Below are 23,814 nucleotides of genomic sequence, written 5' to 3' on the forward strand. Positions count from 1 at the left end.
CCAATCGTGACGTTTGCACGGAAACGTCATCCGATCATCATCTTGAAGTTATCATGAATTCAGCACTAACATTCAAACCACATGTACTTCGTACATCGCATTCTGTTGAAAACCGATCCGAATATACCACAAAATATCTAAATACTGGTCGCAGTGGTTCGGCTCCAACACAAAAAATGCCAAGTCACTTAACTCATATTCCTTGACGCCACTCTCGCAGGGTATCTACTCCGATTTAGAAGTGTTTCTAGTTGGTTTCCTGTCTGCACTTTGGTGCTGTATTAGTCTGGGGGTAATTTTTTTTTGACCTCTGTTGAGCCCTTTCCCCGACCCGACGTCCGTCTAGAAACGGATATTCCGTTTTTTTCGTGAGCCTTAAGCAATCATTTCCACTGTCCGAGAGTCTTCCGGATACAATTCCGGATCCTGTCAACTGCTTCGTATCCTTAGCCAGCCAATTATTTTTGAATAGTAGGGTACTGAGGGAGCCGAAAAAATCCTCAATGGGGCGGCTCAAGATACTTCAGCGTCTTCTTGGCGTTATGGGAAGACTCCTTGTCCGGCCAGAAGACGTACTTCCTATTCGCATGATGCTCCTTTAAAAACGGCAGAAGAATTTTCTCAAGGCACTCCTCCTGGTACACTCGTTGATTGATGACCAGACCCCGCTCGGCTTGAACCACAGCGTTGAAATCCCTCTGTCCGATATGGTGATGTACAGCAAAACTTATTTTTGTTGCAAATTTATACTTAAACTTATATCTTACTTCGGGGGGTGTGGACGACTTTTCGCTGATAGCTACTATGCTATCATTTCCTGGAATGTGGGTTTTCGAGAGCGGAAAGTAACTTTCGTCGACTAGCACGAACGACGTCTCGCGGTAGTTCTACGTCAGCCACTTGCACTGCGATTTCACGATCGCTATCTGCTCGTCCGTGTACTTGGGGGACCGAGTCTTCTACCGACAGATGATGTCCTCCATCTTGAGTGCTTGGCGAATCAAGATATGGGAGCTGTAATATTTTCGACCGGCGTCACGAAAACTCGTTCCGTCCTTGTTGTCAAACAGCTTTTTCAACGCTTCCTTCTTCTTTTTCGTCATTATCTTCGCCGGACGGCCGCTACCAGCCTTCCGCTCCCTGATCAGGGATGCCAGGATCCGGTAAACTGTACTCACGGACACTTTTTCGTCTCGAAAGTGGTCTACCGTAAACTTGTTTCCACGATGACCATGCGTTTCGTAAAACCGTACAACACGTTCGCATCGTGTAGAAGGATTTTGTATAGTGTATAGTTACTATATTCATAGTTAGGCGGATACGAAAGCCGAAAAACTGGCAGTTTTTACTTCAAGAAGAAAACACTGGTATCCCATGCAAATGTACAAGCAATAGCTAAATAGTTTCATTCTTGACGTCGTCATTAAGAATGGCAGCACTGGACGTGCCAAACAAAAACCCGCATGGGTCTGAAAAAAGTAATAGCCGGTTGAGTGCGAACGTGTGGTGAGAGCGGCCAAGGATAGAAAAAAATCGCAAATTATTCGTACGAGCTAGCAGCAAAAGGCAGAACCAGTTTTTCTCCGCTGCATTATCAATTCTCTTCTCGTGGCCCGCGAGTGTATGGGGCAGTGTATGTGTCCGTCCACATTCATAAGCGTAACAGTGGTTTCTAAGTGATTGGTAGAAACTAACTATAAATGACTAATCCAAGAAAGTCTGTCGGACCACAGCGAGTTCGAAATCAATCACGGAGCTGACACCACCATCGGTGGTGGCGGTGGAAATCGGTGAAAAATAGCTCGAAACATCCCACAGTTCATGGTTGTGGTCTTCCCGTAAAGGATTCCCAGAAGGATCATCTGTTCCGGTGTGGTGCTGTCGCGTTGTTCATTTGTGCGTGTGTGAGGGAACTCTCGCGGCAGAACAAAGAACCACGAACGGAAAATTGTACAAGGCGAAAGAGTCCCGGAATGAGGAAGCTGCAGATGTGTGTTCTGGTCGAATGGGAGTATCCCTGTGTCCGGGAATAGAGGACGAGGAAGTCTCGACGGTTGAGCGGTAAGTCTGTACAAATAATTCCCTTTCCTCGTGCATTTTACTTCACTTTTCATGTTTGAGTCAGCTAGCCTTTTTCCAGACGACAAACGCCCTCGATTTATGCGCATACTGTCAGCATATAGGCTCGACAACGAGCCGAGATTCCCCGACCATTCTTTTACTGCTGTTTCGGTTTCAGTATCTGATCACTCAACCGTCACCACCTTCCTCGCTTCTTTCCTGGGCACAGGGATTTTACTGTTTGACCAGAACACATATCTGCCACTCCCCCTCCCGGAACCCTTCTGGAAGCTACTTAATGGTAGTGCTGCGTGTGACTTTGTGCTTTTTTCTCGTGTACACTTCGCGAGCTGGTTATGTTCAGAATTGATTCTTTGCACCGGTCCCTTCCGCACCTGTATGCCAACCGTGCTTGCTGTTTCTTCGAGATTCAGAAATAGAGCCACACGCTGTGCTTTCTCGAGATACAGAAGTAGAATCAAACGCCCTTTGATACTCGGGATTCGCGATCCAATAGGGATAGAACTGCACTTTTGCCACCGTTCTTCGAGTTCTCGTCGAAAAGCATCATCATCTATTCATCGGCGGAATCCGTTCCCGCAACGCTCGGGCTTCCTCCACGTACTTTAAGCACACGGCTTCGGTTGATGGAAACGAGGGTCGCGGGTGCAGTGCGTTCACACCCTTCTATCTTTTTCGACTGCGTGCTACACTCTCCCGTCTAACACCTCATTATTGCACTTATGATTACCCTTTACCCAGTTTAAACGTAACAATATCTCGTAGTGTTACAGGAAAATTATTGTTTATTTTCATTTCGCTACGCTCGATAACACAAGGAAAGAGTAAAATGATTATCACCATAATGACACTCCCATTTTTCCATATACATACGAAGAGAACATATTATGTGACGTCATGCCCGTTTGGCTCCGGCATTTGAGATCTGTGTCTCCGTGTATCTATATGTATATTTGATATATATTGTCTTCGAATTAATAATTTTCGTACAGACTGAAATACTATACTAACTTAAACCTATTTTCAATTTAAACATTTCTCTACTTAAGTTAAAGTCAAAATGATAAAAAACGCTATTGAAGAGCTGACAGCAAACATCTACCGGGTTATTCTGGCCGTACTGCGTGCGATGAGTAGAGCGCCGAAAGAAGTCCATTCTCCGCAGAGACCTACCAGGAACGTTGAAGTCCAGCTTAGCGAGAAGCAGAGGGCAGTCAATGTTGTCAGCGAGAAGATCGATCACAAAAAGTCGCTGCAGAAAACTCTCCTGTTACGTAGCGTAGGCAGGTTGATAAGAGCACAACGATGCTCATACGGTAGTAGTTCAAATCGATTTCGCCAGGGAAGCCGTCGAAGGGAATACCGGACGAAGCTCTTTTGCACCCGTTCTATGCGATTAATGTGTACGGTGTGATACGGGGCCCAAACGATAACTCCATACTCTAGAATGCTGCGTACCAGACTGATGTACAGTGCCTTCAGGCAGTAGACGTCGTTGAAATCTTGGGTGTTTCGTTTGATGAGTCCTAGTACTGCAAAGGCTTTAGCAGTAACTGCATTGAAGTGTTCGATGAAACGTAGCACCAAGGTCCTTGATTGATGAAACTCGTTCTACTGGGGCAGCGCTCACTGCATACTCCAACGTAATTGGCGAGAGTATTCGTGTGAATGTGATTATGTTGCATTTCTGAATGTTTATAGTCATTCCGTTTCTATCACACCAACTCATGATCCTATCTATAACCATCTGAAGTGCACAACAATCTACCAGAGTTGTTATGATGCGATAAATTTTCAGATCATCTGCGTACATCACATTACACGATGTCAATTCGCTGCAAATGTCATTCACAAAGAGCACGAAGAGAAGAGGTCCAAGGTGACTTCCTTGAGGTACACCCGATGTGATGTCGAATGGGTCTGAAAGTATAGCTCCAAGTCGCACAGATGCACTGCGGTTTGTAAGGTACGAGAAGATCCAATTGGTCAGCCAGTCCGGAAATCCGATTCGGCTCAACTTTTCAACAGCTAGCTGATGAAGAAGGCGATCGAAGGCTTTGGAGAAATCTACATACACTGCATCAATTTGTTGTCGTTTCTCTAATTTATCAATCAGCGTTGACACATAGCTCATTATGTTCGTCGTTGTTGAGCGCTTTCTAACAAACCCATGCTGCATGGTAGAGAATATCTAACAGCATACTTTCAAAAACTTTTGGAAGGCAGCTCAGGATTGAAATTCCCCTGTAATTTATGACGTGATTGACATTACCGGCTTTATGAATTGATGTTATTAAAGCCTCCTTCCACTTGGCGGGAAAAATACTTGCACCAAGAGAGCGATTGAAAAGCATGGATATCGGTACAGCTAACGATGATCCGATCCTGGTCCCTTTGAACCGTCAACACCACGTAGAATGGTGTGCACTTCGCGTCCGGTGAAAGATGTTACAGGCAAATTCAAGGAGAACGTCGGCTATAGGATTTTTGCATTATTTTGCAGTTTTGGTTCAATTTGGTCCTCGTTAGTAAAAAAAAGAACTTCTGTGCAAACCGGGACATCAGTCTCAATCAGTCGTTTACTGTACACATAAGTTATGTGTCAGTTTTTGGATCTAGTGTCTAGCTAGTGGCCCAGTCAGCTGTTAGCTACTGACGAGGAGAATCCGAAACACAAAAACTATGACTTAATTTTTATAGGATTTTGTTATTGTACATTGCACCCTGTTCAATTCCTGCATTTGCTAGTTGATCTGCTGTTTTATGTCCTCTCAGGCCGATATCGCCGTATTAGATTTGGCGACCATCCTTGGAATGTTATCTATCACTTCCCTTCTGTTTTGTCTTTATTTCGTCTGATGAACTCGCAACCGGACATAATAACAGCGTTTTGTTTATCTGGTGGGTTGATATATTTCAGTGCAACGTAAACAACTTCTAGTTCAGCTGACACAATAGACATGTTCTTCAATCTGAGGTTTAGTCTGAAGTTCTTCGTTTCATGATAGACGCCAATTCCGCAGATTGCACCGTCCATCGATGCATCGGGGAAAATCAGCTGTAGACAGCTATATTTATCATTTATAAGAGGTAATGATAGATGTTTGAGCACTCTCATATCTGTGTTCTTTTTTGTCCACGTTTCGTTCTTTCGGGTTGTACAAATTGGCACTTCACCTATGTTGTGATCGAACATTAAATACAGGTGTTGGAACATGTTATCGAGTTCAGAAGATGTTCTTTTATTGGGAGGTGGGCGTAGCGTAGTTGGTAAATCGATTGCCTTGTACGCAGCGCACGTGGGTTCGAGTCCCGACCCCGCACATAGGGTTAGAAATTTTTCATAAGAGATTTTTCTTAAGGTTAAAACTTCTATAATCGAAAAAAAGCAAAAAACGTTGTTCTTTCAATTGTTGTGTACTGTTGGTTCTCACATAGCTCCTCTCCAAGTGTTAGCTGGGGTATTTGATCCTACATCGGTGACTTCCTGAAACAGTGCTTTACCAGATGTTTTCCTATCATCTTGGTTCGTCGGATTTTTAGAGGAACTTGCGCTGCTATTGCTTGTAGAATGTAGTTTTCGTACATCCTGTTATTCGTCTCAGGCATCGGTTGTTTAAGATGTCAAGTCTTTTTAGGTTTGTCTTGCTGGCTAAACTATATATGCTTGTACCATCCTCAATAAAGCTTTTGACAACTATATGCCAAGCTCAAGATGTCTGGGTGGGCTCCGTGTTTCGTACCGCGTACCTTCAGTATATTCAGAGGTTCCGTCATTTTCTGAGTAAATTCCCCAGAATATCTTCATTGTCAATCTTCATCAGACTGATCAGAAACAGTACTGATGTCGTGTTCAGTGCATTTAGAGTGAAGTTGAGTTCTTTGACTCGATTGGCGAATCTTTCCATGGAGACATCACCTCTTTCATTCAGTTTCCCACTACATTTATCGGAAAGTCGCCTTCTGGGAGACCTTGATGCACGTACCGTAAGATTTACTGCCTACCAGTAGTTGCACTCTGTTGACGAATAGGAACGTCATTATTTAGCTAATGAACTCCAGCGGAGTTACGTATGCTTCTAAGATTTCTCCTAAGTTCTACGGCTTCACTGCATTGAATGCATTGGAGAGATCCACGAATATTACACCGACAATAAATCTTTTGCGTTTTGATGAATACATCCTGTTGACGACGTATTCTAGATAGGTCACCTGATGATCCTTTTCGCAAACCGAACGAGAGGTTAGATAGAATGTGATTCTGTTGGAGATTTGTTGTACCGTCACCAACAGACCCCTTGGCCCCAATGGTGGTTACTTAAACTAATTACATTTCAGAATACGCATTATTTTAGTTTTTATCGAATTCCTTGTCAGGTTGAAGTCAAACGCCGTCGCCACACTGTTAAACACACGCTGGAGTCCGGTAACAGCGCTCTGGTGCCCATAGTTAGTTCTCCTGAACGGGACTCGCAGAAGAGAGTTATTGCGCAGAGTTCGAACGCGAGCTTGAAGATCGAGGCGTCCGAGGATTGTAGGGCAATCCACCCTGGCAGACAGTAAGTCCGAGATGAACAGGGCTCGAGAGCAGTCCCTCCGGATGCTTAGAGCATCGAGCTGTATTAACTGACAACGATTTTCGTAGCTCGGCAGCTGAAATCTGTTTTGCCAAGGAAGATGTCGGAGTGCAAAGCGTATGGACGGCCTCGATTCTGTCGACACAGTTCTGGTAGCAAGCGTTCCAAACAGCAGAACAATATTCCAGTGTTGAGCGAACCAGCGCACAATAGAGAGATTTTAAACAGTATACGTCCTTAAAGTTTTTCGCTATTCGGAAGATGAACCCAAGCTGTCTTGAAGCCTTATCCACAATGGATGATATATGTGGTTTGAACGTTAGTGCCGAATCCATGATGACTCCGAGATTCTTGACGTTACAGTGTCTTGGAATACTCGAGTCGAAGAGATGGTAGTTAAACTGAATCGGATGGCGTTTTCGCGTGAACGTAACGATTGAGCATTTGCTCGGGTTTAAAACCATTCTGTTTAAATCACACCACGTACTAAAGCTGTCCAGTTCCCTCTGAAGAAGCTCGGCATCGGTTTTATCCCGTATTTGTTGAAAAATTTTCATGTCGTCGGCGAAAGAAAGGCGGGGTCCTTGTAATGTGAAATTGACGTCATTAAAGTAGAGGAGGAATATTACTGGACCGAGATGGCTTCCTTGTGGTATGCCGGATGTAGCGAAGAATGGTGCAGATAGACAGTCCTTAATGCTGATTTGGAGTTGCCTTCCATCGAGGTAGGAACGAAACCAGCGCAGTAGTTGTCCACGAATACCGAGTTTGTCCAGCTTCGCTATTGCGATATCATGATTGATTTTGTCGAAGACCGCAGATAGCATCGGTTTGCAATCCGTCAGCGAATCCATCGAGTACATATGTTGTGAGCGAGAGCAGGTTAGTCGTTGTCGATCGTTTAGGTGTAAATGAATCTTTTAGATGTAAATGAATCTTTTCAAAAATGGCTGCATTTAGGATCTTCAGGCACCAATTAATCATGGACACCGTCTCGTACCTTCTCTATGTTCTAGATTTTTGCCTGATTTCGGAATGGTTACTATTTTGATGGATTTCAGATCGAGAGGTATCCTGCTGGTCTTCCAAATCCGATTCAGATCACCTATTATGATTCTTTTAGTGTCATTTTAGTAGAGGCAGCAGGCTATAAGATATTGCATCCGGACCCGATGACATGAGGTATTGTTTTCTTTGCCAGAAATTGTTTCCAAAACTCGACAGTTCTGTGCCGTGTCTTCCAAGTTTCGAAGTTTCTGCCAGACGATTGTTGATGGGGTACGAGGATCTGTGCTCCCTACGAACTCCTTGAAACGATTGCGATTCTTTCTGTGGACGATTAAAAGTGGCCTCTTCCGTTTTAGGTCAATCAGTTCGTTCATGCTACCTGTTCGGTTGAAAAGTATACTGCCGCTAGAAGCATAGTTGTCCCATGTGTATAGGAATTCCCATAGCACATGGGACAATTATGCTTCTAGCGGCAGTATACGGGCTTCACGTTTTTTCATGCCAGGCGTTTTCCACCTCCATGAAGCACCAAAACTTAGGTAGATGTTTGTCCTTTTGTCTGGAGTTTTTTATCATGTGCTTTGTTTCAGATTGTAAATCATCGATACACGTGATGCTGTCGCTGTTTATTTGACTGAGTGCAGCTTTTACTTTAGCAATGTTAATGAAACAGCGCTCTGTTTGCCTTCAGATACTTGGTCGACGGTTTCTAAGGCAAGATGACGACTTCCGATTCCAAAATTTAGGGTCTGCATTTTTGCACGGTTGATCAACTGTGGTGTTATAATAACCAAATCGATTGCAGAGGGAGTTTTTTTCTGATTCAGCGGAACAAAAGTGGCCTATCCATTGTGGAGAAGTATGAGGTTTTCATCGTTGATTAGTTCAAACAGTACTGCGCCCTTGTTGCCAGAATGGTTCGGATCCCACAGGATGAGAATTGAAATCGCCACCGATGACTGCTCCCCTGTACTTCTGGATCTGTGTGAAGATGAAAGCAATGCTGTCTCTCAATTCGAAGTGTGATATTTTAGTAGCTACATGTATTGAAACTAGTAAGATGTCGGTAGCAACCACCTGTATTTCGCTGGAACTTGGCAATGTTACTTCTCGGGACTTGATTTTATTACTAACGATCAAACCGGATCTACTGTATTCATCGTCTCTTGATTTGAGAAGAGAAGAATACCCTGGGTCCTTATATTTTGTACTTTCTAGTTTTTGTTTACTCCATGATTCACTTAACATAGCTACATCGAACTGATTCTGAATAAGTACCCTTATCAACTCGCCTTTGTTCTTGTCTATGCTTTGCATGTTTATTTGAATAATTCGTATGTGCAGTTCTGTCATTTCTACTGTTTCCATTCCTTGATCTTATCTTATGCTTTTTGGTACCAATCTACCGCACTGACTCGAAGCCAACGATTACTGGTATATCCATTCATAGTCTGATTTGTTCCCGTTGCTTTCGTTGATAGCTGTACCATCCCCATTCTGATATTTTCCGCTGAGTTGTTCAGTAATTTTTTGCGTTCTTTGCTCTTTATATCGATGAGCCCCTGTGCTCTCCTTTTCACCAGTGTTCTTCTTCTTATCTGTCAAACCCTGAACCTGGTCAACAAATGTTCACTTCCTGCAAAGGTCATTTTGATTTTTGAGGTTTGTATTGTCGTTCATTCTTCGTTCGGTATTGTCCCGGTATTGCAGTACAGGCACTTTCGTTTGTTTGGTCAGTCTCCCGTTTTCCTCCCGTCATGTTGCGGAGAACAGTTACCATAACATTTCTTGGACCGTCAGTTGTCCATCTTGTGATTGTACTTCAGGCTGTTGAGGTACAATACTAGTTTATTTATAAATGGTCGCACCTAACGACGCTGAATCCCTCTGGATAAAGACTCGACACGTCAATCGTTTGTTTACCATTTATCTGTCAGTGTCATTCCAATCGAGCACGAGACCTGTCAATGGCCCTCGTTCCAGAAGGATTCAAAGCGATTTTCTTCGGATTGACTGCTTTTGACAGGTCTCGTGCTCGATTGGAACGACACTTACAGATAAATAATAAGAATAAGATAGAGATGGCGAGTCTTTATCCAAAGGGATTCAGTGTCTTTAGTCGCACCGAGTTCATACAACAGAACAAACGAACTTCATTCGGCAGTGCACCGGCACGGAAAGCGATGCTAATCCGAGCTGTTTAAATCTTGTGTCCGTCTTCGAATCTGTTTACGCGGTTGTTGCTCAGATTCGGGTAATCGCGTCGAATGTTTTGTTTGATCTCCTCGATTGTCATATCCACTGGAACTGCTGACACAAATCCTGAAACTACAACGAAGCTTCGGAAATACTAGCCCTGTATACTTTTGGTTTCAGCTGTAGTCGATTTGATAGCATGATAGCTCTTCATGAACACTAGTATTTTGTTTCTGCCACGGGGAACGCATGTTGTTTTCGATGTTCTGGAATAGCATTGTTCCAACGGTACGGTTAGTTTATTGATTGGCGATTTGCTTTCTAAAGTGTTGTCCAATAGCACGATGATTCGATGTGGGTACGTATAGTATTGATTATTCTCGTACATTGGGTTTCCTTTTGGCCTGCATTTTTGTCGAACGGCTTACGATGATTTCCCTGCGGAATCATTACATTTTGAGGTTATATATGGGTCATTCCACGCGAAGTGATCAAAAAAAGATGCAAACTTGAAATCGACCTTCACGGATTTGAACAAAATTTGGAGGAATTGTTCATCTAGGGCCAATATATAAAAACCCAAATTTTTGTGTCAATTGAACCACCCCTCGGGTCATGGGAGCACCCCCCGTTTTGGCAAATTGCCAAAACCCTTGATTTTCTTTTGATCATATCTCCGGTTCTATTTACTCTAGAATCAAACCACAAGATGGCTTTTAAAGAAAATTTTTCAAGGAGACTATAAAAAATATTATTTTTTGCCGTCAGTGTTGCCAGCTATGCAATTTTTTCAGTTAAATATTAAAAGTTAATTTTTCTCAAAATACGTATATTTTAATTTTGAAAATTTTAATGCCATCGCGTTCCTCAGCCATTTTTACATAAAAAACACTTATCATCCCAATATAATATGAGCGCATCCTGAGATATACCGTTTTGAAGGGAAAAACTCCGATTTTCTCATATAAAAATCCATTTTTTTTGGCCAAAATTGAGAAAATCTTCAAATTGTCATAAAAATCGACCCTGATCTGCTAGAAGCAAACCAAATACGTAGTTTTTCATCATTTCTCGTCTACTTCACGAAAAATTATGTTTGAACTCAGAATACTCAAGTTGGTTTTTTAGTGTTGTGCGCTTGCGATTTTATATGGGAAATTGCGGTTTTTTCTCTTCAAAACGGTGTATCTCAGGATGCGCTCATATTATATTGAGATGATAAGTGTTTTTTATGTAAAAATGTCTGAGGAACGCGATGGCATTAAAATTTTCAAAATTAAAATATTAAAGTATTTTGAGAAAAATTAACTTTTAATATTTAACTGAAAAAATTGCATACTTGGCAACACTGTCGGCAAAAAATAATATTTTTTATAGACTCCTTGAACAATTTTCTTCAAAAGCCATTCTGTGGTTTGATTCTAGAGTAAATAGAACCGGAGATATGATCAAAAGAAAATCAAGGGTTTTGACAATTTGCCAAAACGGGGGGTGCTCCCATGACCCGAGGGGTGGTTCAATTGTCACAAAAATTTGGGTTTTTATATATTGGCCCTAGATGAACAATTCCTCTAAATTTTGTTCAAATCCGTGGAGGTCGATTACACGTGCCTTGCTCACTTCGCATGGAATGACCCATCCAGTACAATTTCGCAAGTTTTTGTTCATTTCTTCTCAAGTTAGTCGATATAAGAATATTAAGATGCACTTTAAAGAGTTGTACAGTAGTTTTTCACTTCTGGAGATTAAATTGAAATTTTATTCACTCGACCAAAAAGAACACGATGGGATTTACTTCCTTGCGACTTTGTGGTTTTCGCTGAATCTCTTACCAAAAAAATATCTTTTTTCATTATTCAAATTTAATGGTTCCGGAAACTCCAATGGGCATGACCACATTGTAGCCCATCAATACAGGTCCCTTCGAGGTCTTGGAATATGCTGAACTGGATTAATAATGGCCATACGATGTACTTGGGAACACTGATCCCTGAGGCGGTGGTCTAAGTTCGGCAAAAACCAAAACCTATCAATGCGGGCGTCGTAGTCGTTGAATTTGAGTGTCTGAAATAATGGTAGGTAATGGTGAAAAGCGTCTTTGAACGACTTCAGCTCGCTAGATGTGTGTGTATGAAATCCATCCCCCACTGACCGGCAGTGTTTTTATGGAAAAAAACTAGTTTGCATCTATTTACAATTACTTTGTTTTAATTTATTGATGCAAACATGTTTAGCCCTGGTTATGGAAGGTGATAGCTCTATTGTATACCTAACGACCCATCGCCTTCAGCTCGCTAGATGTACCAAAACCTAGTATCAATCAATGTTCTTGACATAGTTATTCTGAATCATTGATGATGTGTTCCAGACCACGTTTGCTATTTCTGACAGCTCTGGGGACAACCCTAATTATCAATCCCTCACCTTAAAAATTCTTGGAAATCACATCTGGGGTGACATTGCGCTTCTCGACACGAAAGGTTTATTTTATACAAGCTTGTATGAAAATGTTTCTTATGAAAAGTGCTTACAAGACCCCTAATAACTATACGGTTACCATTATCAACCGGTTTCACCTACCTGCACTTTGGCCGGCCGTCGCAGGTGTGTGTCGTCGATGAAAATTCGCGGCGGCAGCCGATGGGTTGGTTCATGGTCAAACTCCGAGTCGGTCGAGATCTCCGTTGCCGAGTTGATTTCCTCCGAGTACGAATCTGAATCCGATGCACCCTGCAACCAGTAAACAAAGATTTTTTGCTTCAATTTATTCGAACACATGGCAGATGTGAGACAAAACATCGCAAATATAGGCTTAATTTTTTTGATTTAAAGTTTCAACAAAGTTAGAAGCGATACAACAGGACTGGGATTACACGGTGTGCCAGCACCATCGCTAGCACTGGCAGGCAAAATAGCAGCAGGATTAGTAAGTTACGTCAAACAAACCACACACTCGTGAAGAAATTGAGCCTTCGGGTACGATTTAATCGGATGAAGATTCAACCTTTGATTAGTTTATGCGTCTGAATAAGTCCAAATAATTGGTGGTGAGATGTTTTTGTTGTTGTTTTGTATTACTGCGTGCTGATTATGTGTGAATTCGGTTCCGTTTTGAAGGCTTTCGAGTGTTCAACTTTACAGAGGGTTAATAACGAAAATCCAGTTTTGGGTTAATATTGCCAGCATCGTGACGAGAAGCAACGTTCGATTAACATCCAATTCTAGCTCGTTGTCTTGATGGTTTTGAACAAGTTTTAGCATGGAAATTGTTCGCATGTCAGAATAGAACAAAACAACGGCCAACAGTCAAACAAATTCACACCGAAACAGCTTGATTACCTCTTTTAGTTTTGAGTTTCTTCCTCAATTCAGCTTAAATCGTACCCAGGAATCCTGTTTCAGTTTTTTTTTGATGTGTGGGGATGAAATTTCGATGGTTTTTCTATGCTTACAAATTTCTGTGTGGGTGTAATTTTTCTTCTATTGATTGATGTGACATTAATTTTGAACAAACAGGGTCCGAAAAGTAACTATAAAACTAGCGCTTGTATTGTTTGTTTTCTGTCTAGGAAATTGAGCAATTGTCTCGACGATTTGAAGATTCACCCCCTCGGCGATACGATCGAGCGGACGTAGATGGACCGTCTTTGCGAGTGTAGGATGTCATTCGTGACGGCTGAGTGATGGCTTTGGTGGTGATGCGACTCAGGGCCGCCGTATTGGATGTACCGAAGGTGGACACGGGACGATATGAGCCTACGGTGGTGATCGGTGTACGATGCGATGATGACGATGTCGTTACCACCAGCGGGCAACCGTCGTCATCGCTATCGTCCAAGGCGCGAATGTAAGGGTTTGGGTCGTTTTTGGTGTGTTGCGATCGAATGAACCGGTTGGCCTTTTCGTGCAGTTGTCGGGTACGGGTGGCACTGCTGACGGGGGTGTTGGCCGCGAGACGGCGCGAGGGTACGTCGAAAGATCTGGAGGAGGTTGAGGTTAATGGTACGTGTGAGGTTGTCTTCGATCTTGGGAGGGTATGTGGAATATCGTCCAGATGCATAGTATCGGGATAATATTTTCCAGCTACACGAGATATCGGAACGTCGGTTTCATAGGCAGAAGATCGCTGTGGTTTGATCGTGGTCGTAGGAACATCGACGTCGTGGGCACGGCGTGCCGCGCGCTGAGCTTTCGGTACGTATTCATCCGGGTCGTATGATTTTGGAAGATTAGAATCCGGAATTTCGAAAGAATCGACGAATCTTCGATTAATTCTTGGTACGTACTCATCTGGATCGTACTCCTTCGGTATATCAGTCTTGCTGGAAGTTTTTCGTCGCGGTTTTCGCTCCGTTTTCAAGTCTTCTAGTTTCCTTTCTAAAGTTTTAATATCTTCTTTCTTGTGACTTACAATAGTTTCGTGATAGTACGGAACGCCACGATCCAGAATAGCTTCCCACTTTGAAAAATCGGTGCTACGAGGAATGGGAGACTCACGATCAATGTCGACTCGAGTCAAAGATCCAAGCTTGGATGTGTCCGCTGATGATTGACACTTTCGCATACGCCCAAACTTTCTTGGTTCATTCAAACTGGAAAGATCTTCATCGGACTCCACAATGTTGAAGTGTCTTAGTCTGGGATTCACCAGCTTCTTGGACGTGGAAGGAGGTTCGATATCAAAGCCATAATCACGGAGTTCTTCCAGAGATTTCTTGTGCTGACGTGCACCAGCACGGGATACATACGGAACATCCAGTCGATCGAACGATTTTGATCGTCGCTTGAGGGGTGGAGGCCGTTCGGGTACCACGTAGAACGTATCGATAACTTTGTCGTCCTGCTTCACAACCACCTGATCAATAGCTACATTTTCGATGCTGGATGATCTCTTAGCCCGGCGTGGATCAATACATATGGAGTTATCGAAAGGCTTCAGAGCTGGCGATACACTTCGATCGTACTGCTTTTGGCGGCGTGATGGTCGTTGGGGCGAATCGACCGCTTTATCATCTTCCAACATTTGCTTGTAGATGGTGAAGTCCGACTTTGGTTTGACGTTGATCGACGGTGGTGGGGGTGGTTCGTAGATTTCGGGAGAGTCAAAATCAGCGCCTACCAGGCCGGAGGTGATGTCTCGCAAAATGTGAGCATATTCACCGGTCATACCGCGGGTGGACGGTTGCGGTTCGATCGGTTTGTTGCCGTCAGCGGTGTGCAGTGTGTAAACTTGGATCTCTTGAGGTGTGGGGTGTATGATCTGCTGGATCTTATCCGGGTGGAGTGGGGTTTTGCACGAGGGTGTTTCTTCGAAAGATGGTTTTCGGGTCATATTGATGACGTCGGGTAGGGAGTTTTGTTCCGGAAGCGAAGCGGATGAGTTGATAAGATCTGATGCATCCAGTTTTAACACTTTGGGAGATTCTGGTTTGTTAAGGGTTTCGAAGAGGTTTGATTCTTTTTCTGACATGGTCGTAGTGGTTTCTGTTAAGGTCGTGATCATCGCTTCGCTGTTCAGATTTTTCTTTTCATTTTTTGTAGGCAACTTAGAGCTCAAGAATCTATCTGTTAACTCCTTTGAAGTGTTGTTGAATTGTTCATCGGAAAGAACGTTTTTGGGAGCATTTCTTGCCGGTTCCTTATTACCAACTAGTGTCGAAGAAAGTGTAGCGTCGATGACTCGCTTTGTCTTCTCATGACAAGGATCTGCGCCAGCAACTGGGAACACTGACGACGGTAGAATCTCTACCTGACAATCCGAGGAAAGCAGATCATTTATTTCAACGATTTCCGTGCTATCCACGTCACCTAGCAATTGTTCAAAATCGGAAACCTCATGGTTCTTGTTACCACCGCCGTCACGGCTTAATATGCTACGAATTTGATCGACATCTTTTGGCGCTGGCATTTTGAACAAAGTTTTTCGTTCGCCGAGTTTCACCGATTCGGAGACAATGCTGGGTGATCGTGACGTTCGGGAACCTCGCCGAGCAGGAGGAACTGGAGCAATATTCAGAGAAGCACCCGTTGACGGTGATTGAAGAAGTGCTTTCTGCGGTGTAGGTTCGGGAGCTTCTTTTTGGATTACCGGGGGTAGCGATTTCTCCACCAACGTTTTTGGAGTTGGTGGGCTATTTCGCTTGAGCGAAGTGTTAATTTTAGGCGTGGGTACCTCAGATATTGGAGCAGAAGCAATCTTAACCGAATTTGTTTCCGGAGGTCTCTCAGTTTTCTCATTTGGCAACGCCATATTTGACACAGGCTTTTCCAGCTTTTTGGAAACCTCAACTAGATCTTGTTTGAGTCCCGATAGTCCCGGTTGCAATTTCTGCGATGTTGAATGAATCTTAAAGGAAGACGTTTTTGTTATGGTCGTTTGAATTGGAGATTCTTTGCCGTTTCCGGCTGATCTAGGAGGCGATGGTGCCTTTTGTTTAACATATCTCTCCTTAATTTGCGCCGAACGTTCCAGATTGATCTGCATACGCTCCTTAACCTCCACTGGCTGCGGTTGGATCTTCGCCGACTCAGAAGTAGTCGGTTTCATTGACTCTTTACTGGGACCTTCCCGAATAACCTCAATTTTTAACTCTTCCTTTTTGAACGGCAGCAGCAAACTCTTCAACGATGAACCCTCCGGTGCGGCAATAGTATTCGCACGCTGTAGTTTGTTGAACATCTTCTGGAAGGAGGATTTCTTTCGGCTTGCTGGAACCGGGACTTCCTCGATCATGTCGTCTAGGTTCGTTCCCGGTTCGACCTCCATTACTAACTCATTAATCTTATCACGTAGCATAGGTTCAATCTCTTCACCACGTCGGTGGCTCCTTTCAGAACGCATTTGTTTCGTGAGAATAGAGCAGCGGAACTCGGAGAGGGTGCGTGGCACATCGACCGGTTTGTTTTCCACCACCACCGGGCGTGGTTCGTTTTGATCTTTATTCTCCAGTAGTTCTTTGAAGAAATCCTGTCGCTTGGAGGTGGGTTCGGGTGTTGGCAAGGATACGGCTTTCTCAATTTCTGATTGTTTGCGCGAACTAGCTTCAGGCTTCACGGGCAGTTCGTGGAAGCTTCGTTCGGCAGCTGAACTCATCTGCTCTGGTTGGACTACGGGGAGGGAGTTTAGTTGAGTCGGGAAACCTTGCTGAAGTTTTTGAGTGATAGACGAAGGATCACGTTCTTGGACCAAAACTTTGGATGTTGACGTGGGAGTTTGGTGTGCTGTGGGCAGTGCTGCCAGTTTGATTGATTGAGGAGTATTCGTTGTAGTTACAGCATCCGAAACAATCATAGATGGCCTTTTCACTGAAGTGGAACTTACCACAGGAACACTATGTTCTTGGACCAAGATGGTATTGCTGGAACGGGGAGCTTGATATGGCGGTGTAACAATTGCAGATTTTATAGAATTTTCTGAAGAAAGAGCTGCTGCTTTGGTGACGTCCGGAACGGCCGCCATCATGTTCTTTTTAGGTAGAGTGGGACTTGATAGAGCTACACTATGCTCTTGAACCAGAACTTTTTGGATGGCGTCAGCTGTTTGATGTGGCCTAGTTATTGTGGGTGTTGAAACGGTTCTTGGCTGTTGAGAATTTCTTAAAATTAGAGCCTCTGATTTTTCTGATGCAGTAGATTTTTCCGGAATGACCTTCGTGCTCTTTCTTGCTAGAATAGGACTTGCTACAGCAACAGGATTCTGTTGAACCGGAACGCTTCTTGTAGGCGCTGCAACGCTTTCTGATTTGTAATTCACTATTGTTGAGTTTCCAGCATTTCTTGAGTCAACGGCAACGGACGGTGCTGATTTTAGGAAAACTTCCTTCTGGGACGATAGCATCCTTGTAGGCATACGTTCGGTTATCGAAGGTTTCACAGCCTTTGACTGCGACGTAGTGCTAGTTGAATTCGAGGTATCCATCATTCCGTTCATTTTGCTTTCACATACATTCGTAGGACTTAATTGAACTTCGATTGCAGATTTTCGAATTGCAGTGGGAGTCTGAGGGGCAGTTAATCGTGAATCCGCGGACATTTTTGACATTGTATCGGCTGTTGTTCGTTGCTGTGTTGCCTCCTGGTTCAACACGAGTACAGAACTCTGCAGGGTGTCTGACTTCTGTACAAGATTTTTGCGTGTAGCTGTAGGAGTAGAAAACTGCTTAGTCTGAGGAGTTAACAGCGACTCCGTAGATAATTTTGACACTGTAGTCAAAGGTCTTCCTTGCTGTGTTACCTCCTGGTTCAACACGAGTACAGAACTCTGCAGAGCGTCTGATTTTTGCGCAAAATTTTTGTGTGTGGCTGTATGAGTAGAAGTTTGTTCCTGTTTAGTCTGAGGAGTAGTTAACTGTGAATTCGTGGACAATTTTGACGCAGCATCTGAAGGTTTTCGTGGCTGTATCGCTTCCTGGTTCGACACCGGTACAGAACTCTGAAGAACGTCTGGATTTTGCACAAGATTCTTGCGTATTGCTGTAGGAGTAGAAGGCTGTTTAGTCTGAGGAGTAGTTAATAGTGACTCCGTAGATAACTTTGACACTGTTGTCGAAGGTTTTACTTGCTGTATTGCCTCCTGGTTCAACACGAGTACAGAATTCTGCGGAACGCCTGATTTTTGTACGAGATTTTTGCGTGTAGCTGTAGGAGTAGAAGGCTGTTTAGTCTGAGGAGTAGCTATCAGTGAATTCGTGGACAATTTTGACGCTGCGTCAGAAGGTTTTCGTTGCTGTATTGCCTCCTGGTTCAACACGAGTACAGAACTCAGCGGAACATCTGATTTTCGTTCGAAATTTTTACGTGTAGTTGTAGGAGTAGAAGGCTGCTTAGTCTGGGGAGTAGTTAACAGTGACTCCGTAGATAATTTCGACACTGCAGTCGAAGATTTTCCTTGCTGTATTGCCTCCTGTTTCAACACGAGCACAGAACTTTGCAGAACGTCTGATTTTTGCACGAGATTTTTTCGTGTAGCTGTAGGAGTAGAAGGCTGTTCCTGTTTAGTCTGGGGAGTAGTTAACGATGAATTCGTAGATAAATTTGACGCTGTAGCCAAAGGTTTCCGTTGTTGTATTGGCGCCTGGTTCAACGCGAGTATAGAACTCTGCAGGTCGGATGTTTCTTGTACAATATTTTTACGTATAGCTGTAGGAGTTCGAGACTGTTCCTGTTTAAGATCTTTGGAATATTCGATCGACGAAACAATATCACAAGTATTGACTTTAGTTGTACTACTTCCACCGACGGGACCAACTTTCGTTGCTAGTGAAGATACATTTTGTTGATTCGTTACGCGCTCTGACTCTACCGGCAATACCTGCCCAACCATGGTCCTCGCCGATTCCGATCTTTCCGTCGTTTCGATTTTAGTAGCTTCCTCGCCTTTTCTGTTGCCACCATTCTGCGTCGTCGTCGTCGTTGTCGTTGTCGTCGTTTTCGCTCGCTGGGGGGCCTGAAAGGGCTGAATATTTATTTGCTCAGACTTCAGAACCAGAACGCTACTCGAAACGGGCTCTTCTTCAAGCAGCAACCGTTCGAATGCTTCATCAACTTTACCTAGCTCACTACCAGCGCCATCACTGGATTTACTGGCGAGGGAATTCAAGCTGGTCGTCGAAACCGATCGGGTATCCAGCTTCGACAGGCTAGCCAGATAGATTTCCTCCAGCGTTTGCTGCATCTTAACGGGGACGGTGATTTTGAACGGTGGACGTTTAAGCGTCATTTTCGGTACGGCTTTTTTCTTCGCCAGGGGAGACTGTTTCGGCGAAACCTTTGGTGAATGCTTTGGGGAAGGTTTCTTTTTGGACAGTTTGGGACTTTGCTTTTTGGGAAGGCCAAGAATTTCGTCAAACTTTTCGATCGAGGATTCGTCAACTTCACCCAACAGATCTTCGAACAGCTGTTCGTCCGTATCCGGGGATCGACGCCTTATGGGCGATTTCGGTTTAGGGGGAATTTTCGTCGGACCTTCCGGCTTCGGTGAAGTGCTTGCAGTGTTCAACAAATCTTCAAACAGTTTCTCTTCTGATCCGTCGGGGGAACACACAAAGGGGGTTAACTTTTGGAAAGAAGCTGTTTCCGATTCGTCAATATCTTTCAGCAAATCATCGAACAATTTTTCATCAACCTCCGGAGACTTTCGTTGTGGCGGACTAAGCTTTTTAGGCGATGAGTTCAATTTAGATTTTGGCGTAGCTTTTGGGGAAGACGTTTTTGGTTTGGATACGGGTTGAAAAGCCAGTACATTTTTAATTGGCGCAGCGGGCGGGAGAGCCGTTTCAGTTTTAGATTTTTTAATCGGCTGAAAAGCTAAAACATTTTTCTTCGGAGGGAGAGGTACCATCGGTGGTCTAGGAGCTAAAGCGGCAGGTGTTATCGCTTTGACAGTTACGGGGGAAATATTTTTCCGGGCTACCCCGGGTGATTCCGTACTATTTTGACGGGAGATAGCTGGAGAAACCAGCGAAGATGGAGACGATGGGGAAGATTTAGCCGTACTGGGACCAAAATATTTCCTCAAATCTGTATCGCTGGGTTTTTTGCGAGGCAGCATGGGCGAACCTTCGACGCTGGAAACCGAGGAAGGTGTCCCAACGCTTGCTTTCGACCTGCTCGGAGACGGTGGGAAATACTTGGAAAGATTGACACCCTGTAAAGCGGAAACGTCCTTATTAGGAAGCTGTTTCGGTTTCTGTTCGGCCGCCGAATCTTTCTTCGGCGCAGAAAAAAACTTTGTCACATCTTTTTCACTTTTAACACCAACAATTCGTGAATTTTCGACCGCTGATTTAATGGATTGCATGTTACTTTGGAACTTTTTAGCCTCCACCTTTTTCATGCGCTTGTCCAAATCGGCTTGATCTTGCTTGATCTGCTCCAGAAACTCGTCAGCATCTTGACGAACTTCTTGGGATTTGGGTCGAATACGGCGCTTCGAACGTGGAGTACTACGGCCACTGCTTAGACCTTTCAGGTCAGCCTCGCACATTTCATCGAATGCGGCATCCTCCGAGATGCCGGAAGATGGCGTTGGGGAAGGAGTAGCATGTTTATGTTTCCTGTGTTTTTTCAAAGACGGTGTCGGTGAAGGGGCTACTTCGAGTTGTTTTGCCTTTTTCAGCGAGGGCGTTGGTGACGGTGGGGGAATTGTCTTTTTCAAGGACGGTGTCGGTGACGGTGGCGGTTTTGGTGATACAATGGATGATTGACGGAGTGATGGCGATGGTGACGGTGGTTGGTGCACGACTTGTGGAAGCTCCTGTGTGCTAGGGGGTGAATCTTTGCAAGTTGGCGGTGGGGGTGTTTCAGGTTTAGGTGCCAGTTTTTCGGATTTTATTAGTGTGCTGAGACTGTTCATGAGACCACCGAAAAATGAGGTTTTTGGTTTTAAAGGTTCTGCGGCTGGGGTAGCGGCTTCGGTCGCCACCGGCGACGAAGGATGAGGTGAAGAGTGAAGCCACTGCTCGCGGATACTAAGCTTCTGGAGCATTTTCTGCTTGAGGGCCTTATCCTCGGCGGATTCTACCGACTGCGGTGGGTTATTGACGGTTTGATTAGGAACAATGCTAGTGCAAAGGGCGCTAGAGTTACTGAGCTGATAGGGAGATGCAGTGGGGACTATTTGTGGCTGTTGTTTAGAGGCAACCTGTCGATTATTGGGCGATTGATACGGGGGTGAAATAATAAGAGAAAAAGAAGAGGATACGAATTAAAGAATAACCGTCACCACTATGGATAAATGAGAGAAGAAAGTTCAAATAACTCACATCGGTTTCGGTGTCAGTCGGTAGAGTAGGCGGTGGCATAAGTTTCACTTCCATCATCCGAATCTCACGTGCTCGAGCAAATTCTTCGCCTTCGGTTTGTGAATCTGCTTCGTCATCTAAAAAAACAAAAAGGAAAACATTAAATACACGATAGTTAAGCGAACGAATAAAGCATCTCTACCTTCACTCGAATACCCATAGAAATCATCATCGCTATCGACCATATTGGAGAACCGCTTATCGCTAATCCACTCGGACGCCAGCTGCAAAGTTTGCGCCCCAAGTGGCGATCCGGCAGCTTCCTCATAATCCGAGTCACTGTCACTGCCCGATTCATCCGAACTAGACATATCCTCGTCGGACTCATCCGACTCGGTACCAAAGTTACGATCGGTCCACTCATTCTCATCGATCACTTCCATGGCTGCTTCCGAATCCGAGATAGGATCGTCCACGTTTTCGAACTCAATCCGTTCCGGTGTTTCACCGCGATCCAACAGATCAAACGGCATGACCCCGGACGACGATTTCGAGTCCGGTGTGGTTGGTTGTGAGAATTCAGCGGCTGCTGCTGCTGCTGCTGCCATTGCCTGTCTACTGTCTCCTCCCTGGGGTGTTCGAGGCAACGACCGTTTCGTTGTCGGTTTTACCGTTTTCGACGGCAGCTTGAAGTGTTGCGTACAGTAGAATTTACCCTCGGGATCGTCTCGGTCGAAGGCGTAGCCACCTAAAATTTGATAAATTTCATTGTTAGATGAGATTCCAAGTTAATTGGGTATAAGAGTACTACCAAGTCTTAAATTCGTGTGGCAGTGATGGCACTTGAGACAGGATCGGTGCAGTGTGAGTCCTTCGGCTGAAATCTTCTCCATTAAGTACACACGCTGCTTACAGAAGTGGCACTTTTCTGCTACTCCAGCAGACGTTAGGACGAGAGCGGCTTTAGTTGTCTAAAACAGAGAAAAGTATGTTATTAAAAGAACTCTTCAACGGAATAATCAAACTCCACTTACCGACTTCGGATGATGATGATGATGTTGCTGTTGCTGCTGCTGCTGCTGTTGCCGCTGCTGCTGCTGCTTGGTGCTCAATAATTGTCCAGCAATGGACGCAACCTTATTCTTACCACGTTCGCCCAGATCCAAGTTGTGTCCCTCCTTCAGCTGTTTGTCGATCGCTTTGAGTGAATTGTCAAACTCCTTGTACTTTTCATCCTCTGGCTGCTGGGTGAGCTTATTTTGCCGAGCTAAAAATTGCTCACGGTTCCACTTCGGAACGCGCTCACGGCTCTTGCCAATGTCGGTCGCCTTTTTCGAAAGTTCAATCTTCTTCTCGATCTCCTTCACATTCCAATCGCTGCTGTCGATCTTACCGATCGCCCGAAGTAGATCTTTCGGCTTTTTCTCGGTGATGGGCGCCTGTTTGCCACCGATGCGCTGCTCCATCGATTTGATCCGATCGCTAAACTGTTCACCGTCGGCCACGGCAGCGAGACTGCGCGGGTAGGCCGCGGCTAAACCACGATCGCGGTCCTGATTTTTAAAGGGAGGGTGGAAAGAGAATTGGTATTGCTATTTCTGCCATTTTTTTTCGCGGACGACAGCGAAGCAGCAACCGGGCAGGTTCATTTGCTGCCATAAATCTCACAGACGCGGCGAGGATCATCACAGCTAGGATCGTGCGATTAGCGGGACGGGATCGACAGTTATTACAGTGAGGAAGGAGGTGGTAAGCGATTAGCTATTTACAAACTACGAACTACGCAACAGATACCGTCGTGAAGCATCAATATCCGGAGTCAGATTTCTTGGGTTAAATTTTGGAACAATGTCCACGGGTATCCCGAATATTGACGCGACACAACGAACATGCAAAAAATCCGATGGACTACAGGTTCTTTTGTTCTAAGTCTATGGCGAAACTGTGTCAAGTCAGGTTAAACCCCACGAAAATCATGCGTAAATGCAGGAGCCAGCGGTTGAGCCGCTCTAATTTTCCACCCGCAGTCGCCCCGTAGAGAGTATGTTGAAAAGCCAAACATAACACGAACGCATGTCCAACAATATCAATAACACGACTGTTGACTAAGCTTCATCGCTCACGCTGCGGTTAGCCGCCTTGTGGTTAGGGGGGCAAGTGATCATTTAGCGCTGATCCTTCGGTTTAAATATAAACACACAGTGTTAGCA

At 44.4% G+C, this 23,814-nt stretch overlaps 1 protein-coding gene across 7 annotated transcripts in view; it reads right to left on the reverse strand.

The window, feature by feature from the left end:
* Nucleotides 1-23,814, reverse strand: part of LOC131683819 (F-actin-monooxygenase Mical) — a 167,137-nt gene that overhangs the window by 19,636 nt on the left and 123,687 nt on the right. For 5 of the 7 annotated variants that reach the window (XR_009304572.1, XR_009304567.1, XR_009304568.1 and 2 more), the window contains 6 exons: nucleotides 22,639-23,157; nucleotides 22,416-22,575; nucleotides 21,807-22,352; nucleotides 21,626-21,741; nucleotides 13,203-21,504; nucleotides 12,456-12,593 (listed from right to left, as the gene is read on the reverse strand). Coding sequence is in view for 2 of the 7 variants with exons in the window: in XM_058966180.1 (XP_058822163.1) it covers nucleotides 12,444-12,593; nucleotides 21,626-21,741; nucleotides 21,807-22,352; nucleotides 22,416-22,575; nucleotides 22,639-23,157 (1,491 nt within the window). In the remaining 5 variants the exon portion in view is untranslated. Of the gene's footprint in view, nucleotides 1-12,443; nucleotides 12,594-13,202; nucleotides 21,505-21,625; nucleotides 21,742-21,806; nucleotides 22,353-22,415; nucleotides 22,576-22,638; nucleotides 23,158-23,814 lie in introns of those variants that run through there. The other 2 variants (XM_058966180.1, XM_058966173.1) reach the window with 1 other exon arrangement.

Source organism: Topomyia yanbarensis, chromosome 1 (genome assembly GCF_030247195.1).
Source record: "Topomyia yanbarensis strain Yona2022 chromosome 1, ASM3024719v1, whole genome shotgun sequence".
Classification (NCBI taxonomy): domain Eukaryota; kingdom Metazoa; phylum Arthropoda; class Insecta; order Diptera; family Culicidae; genus Topomyia; species Topomyia yanbarensis.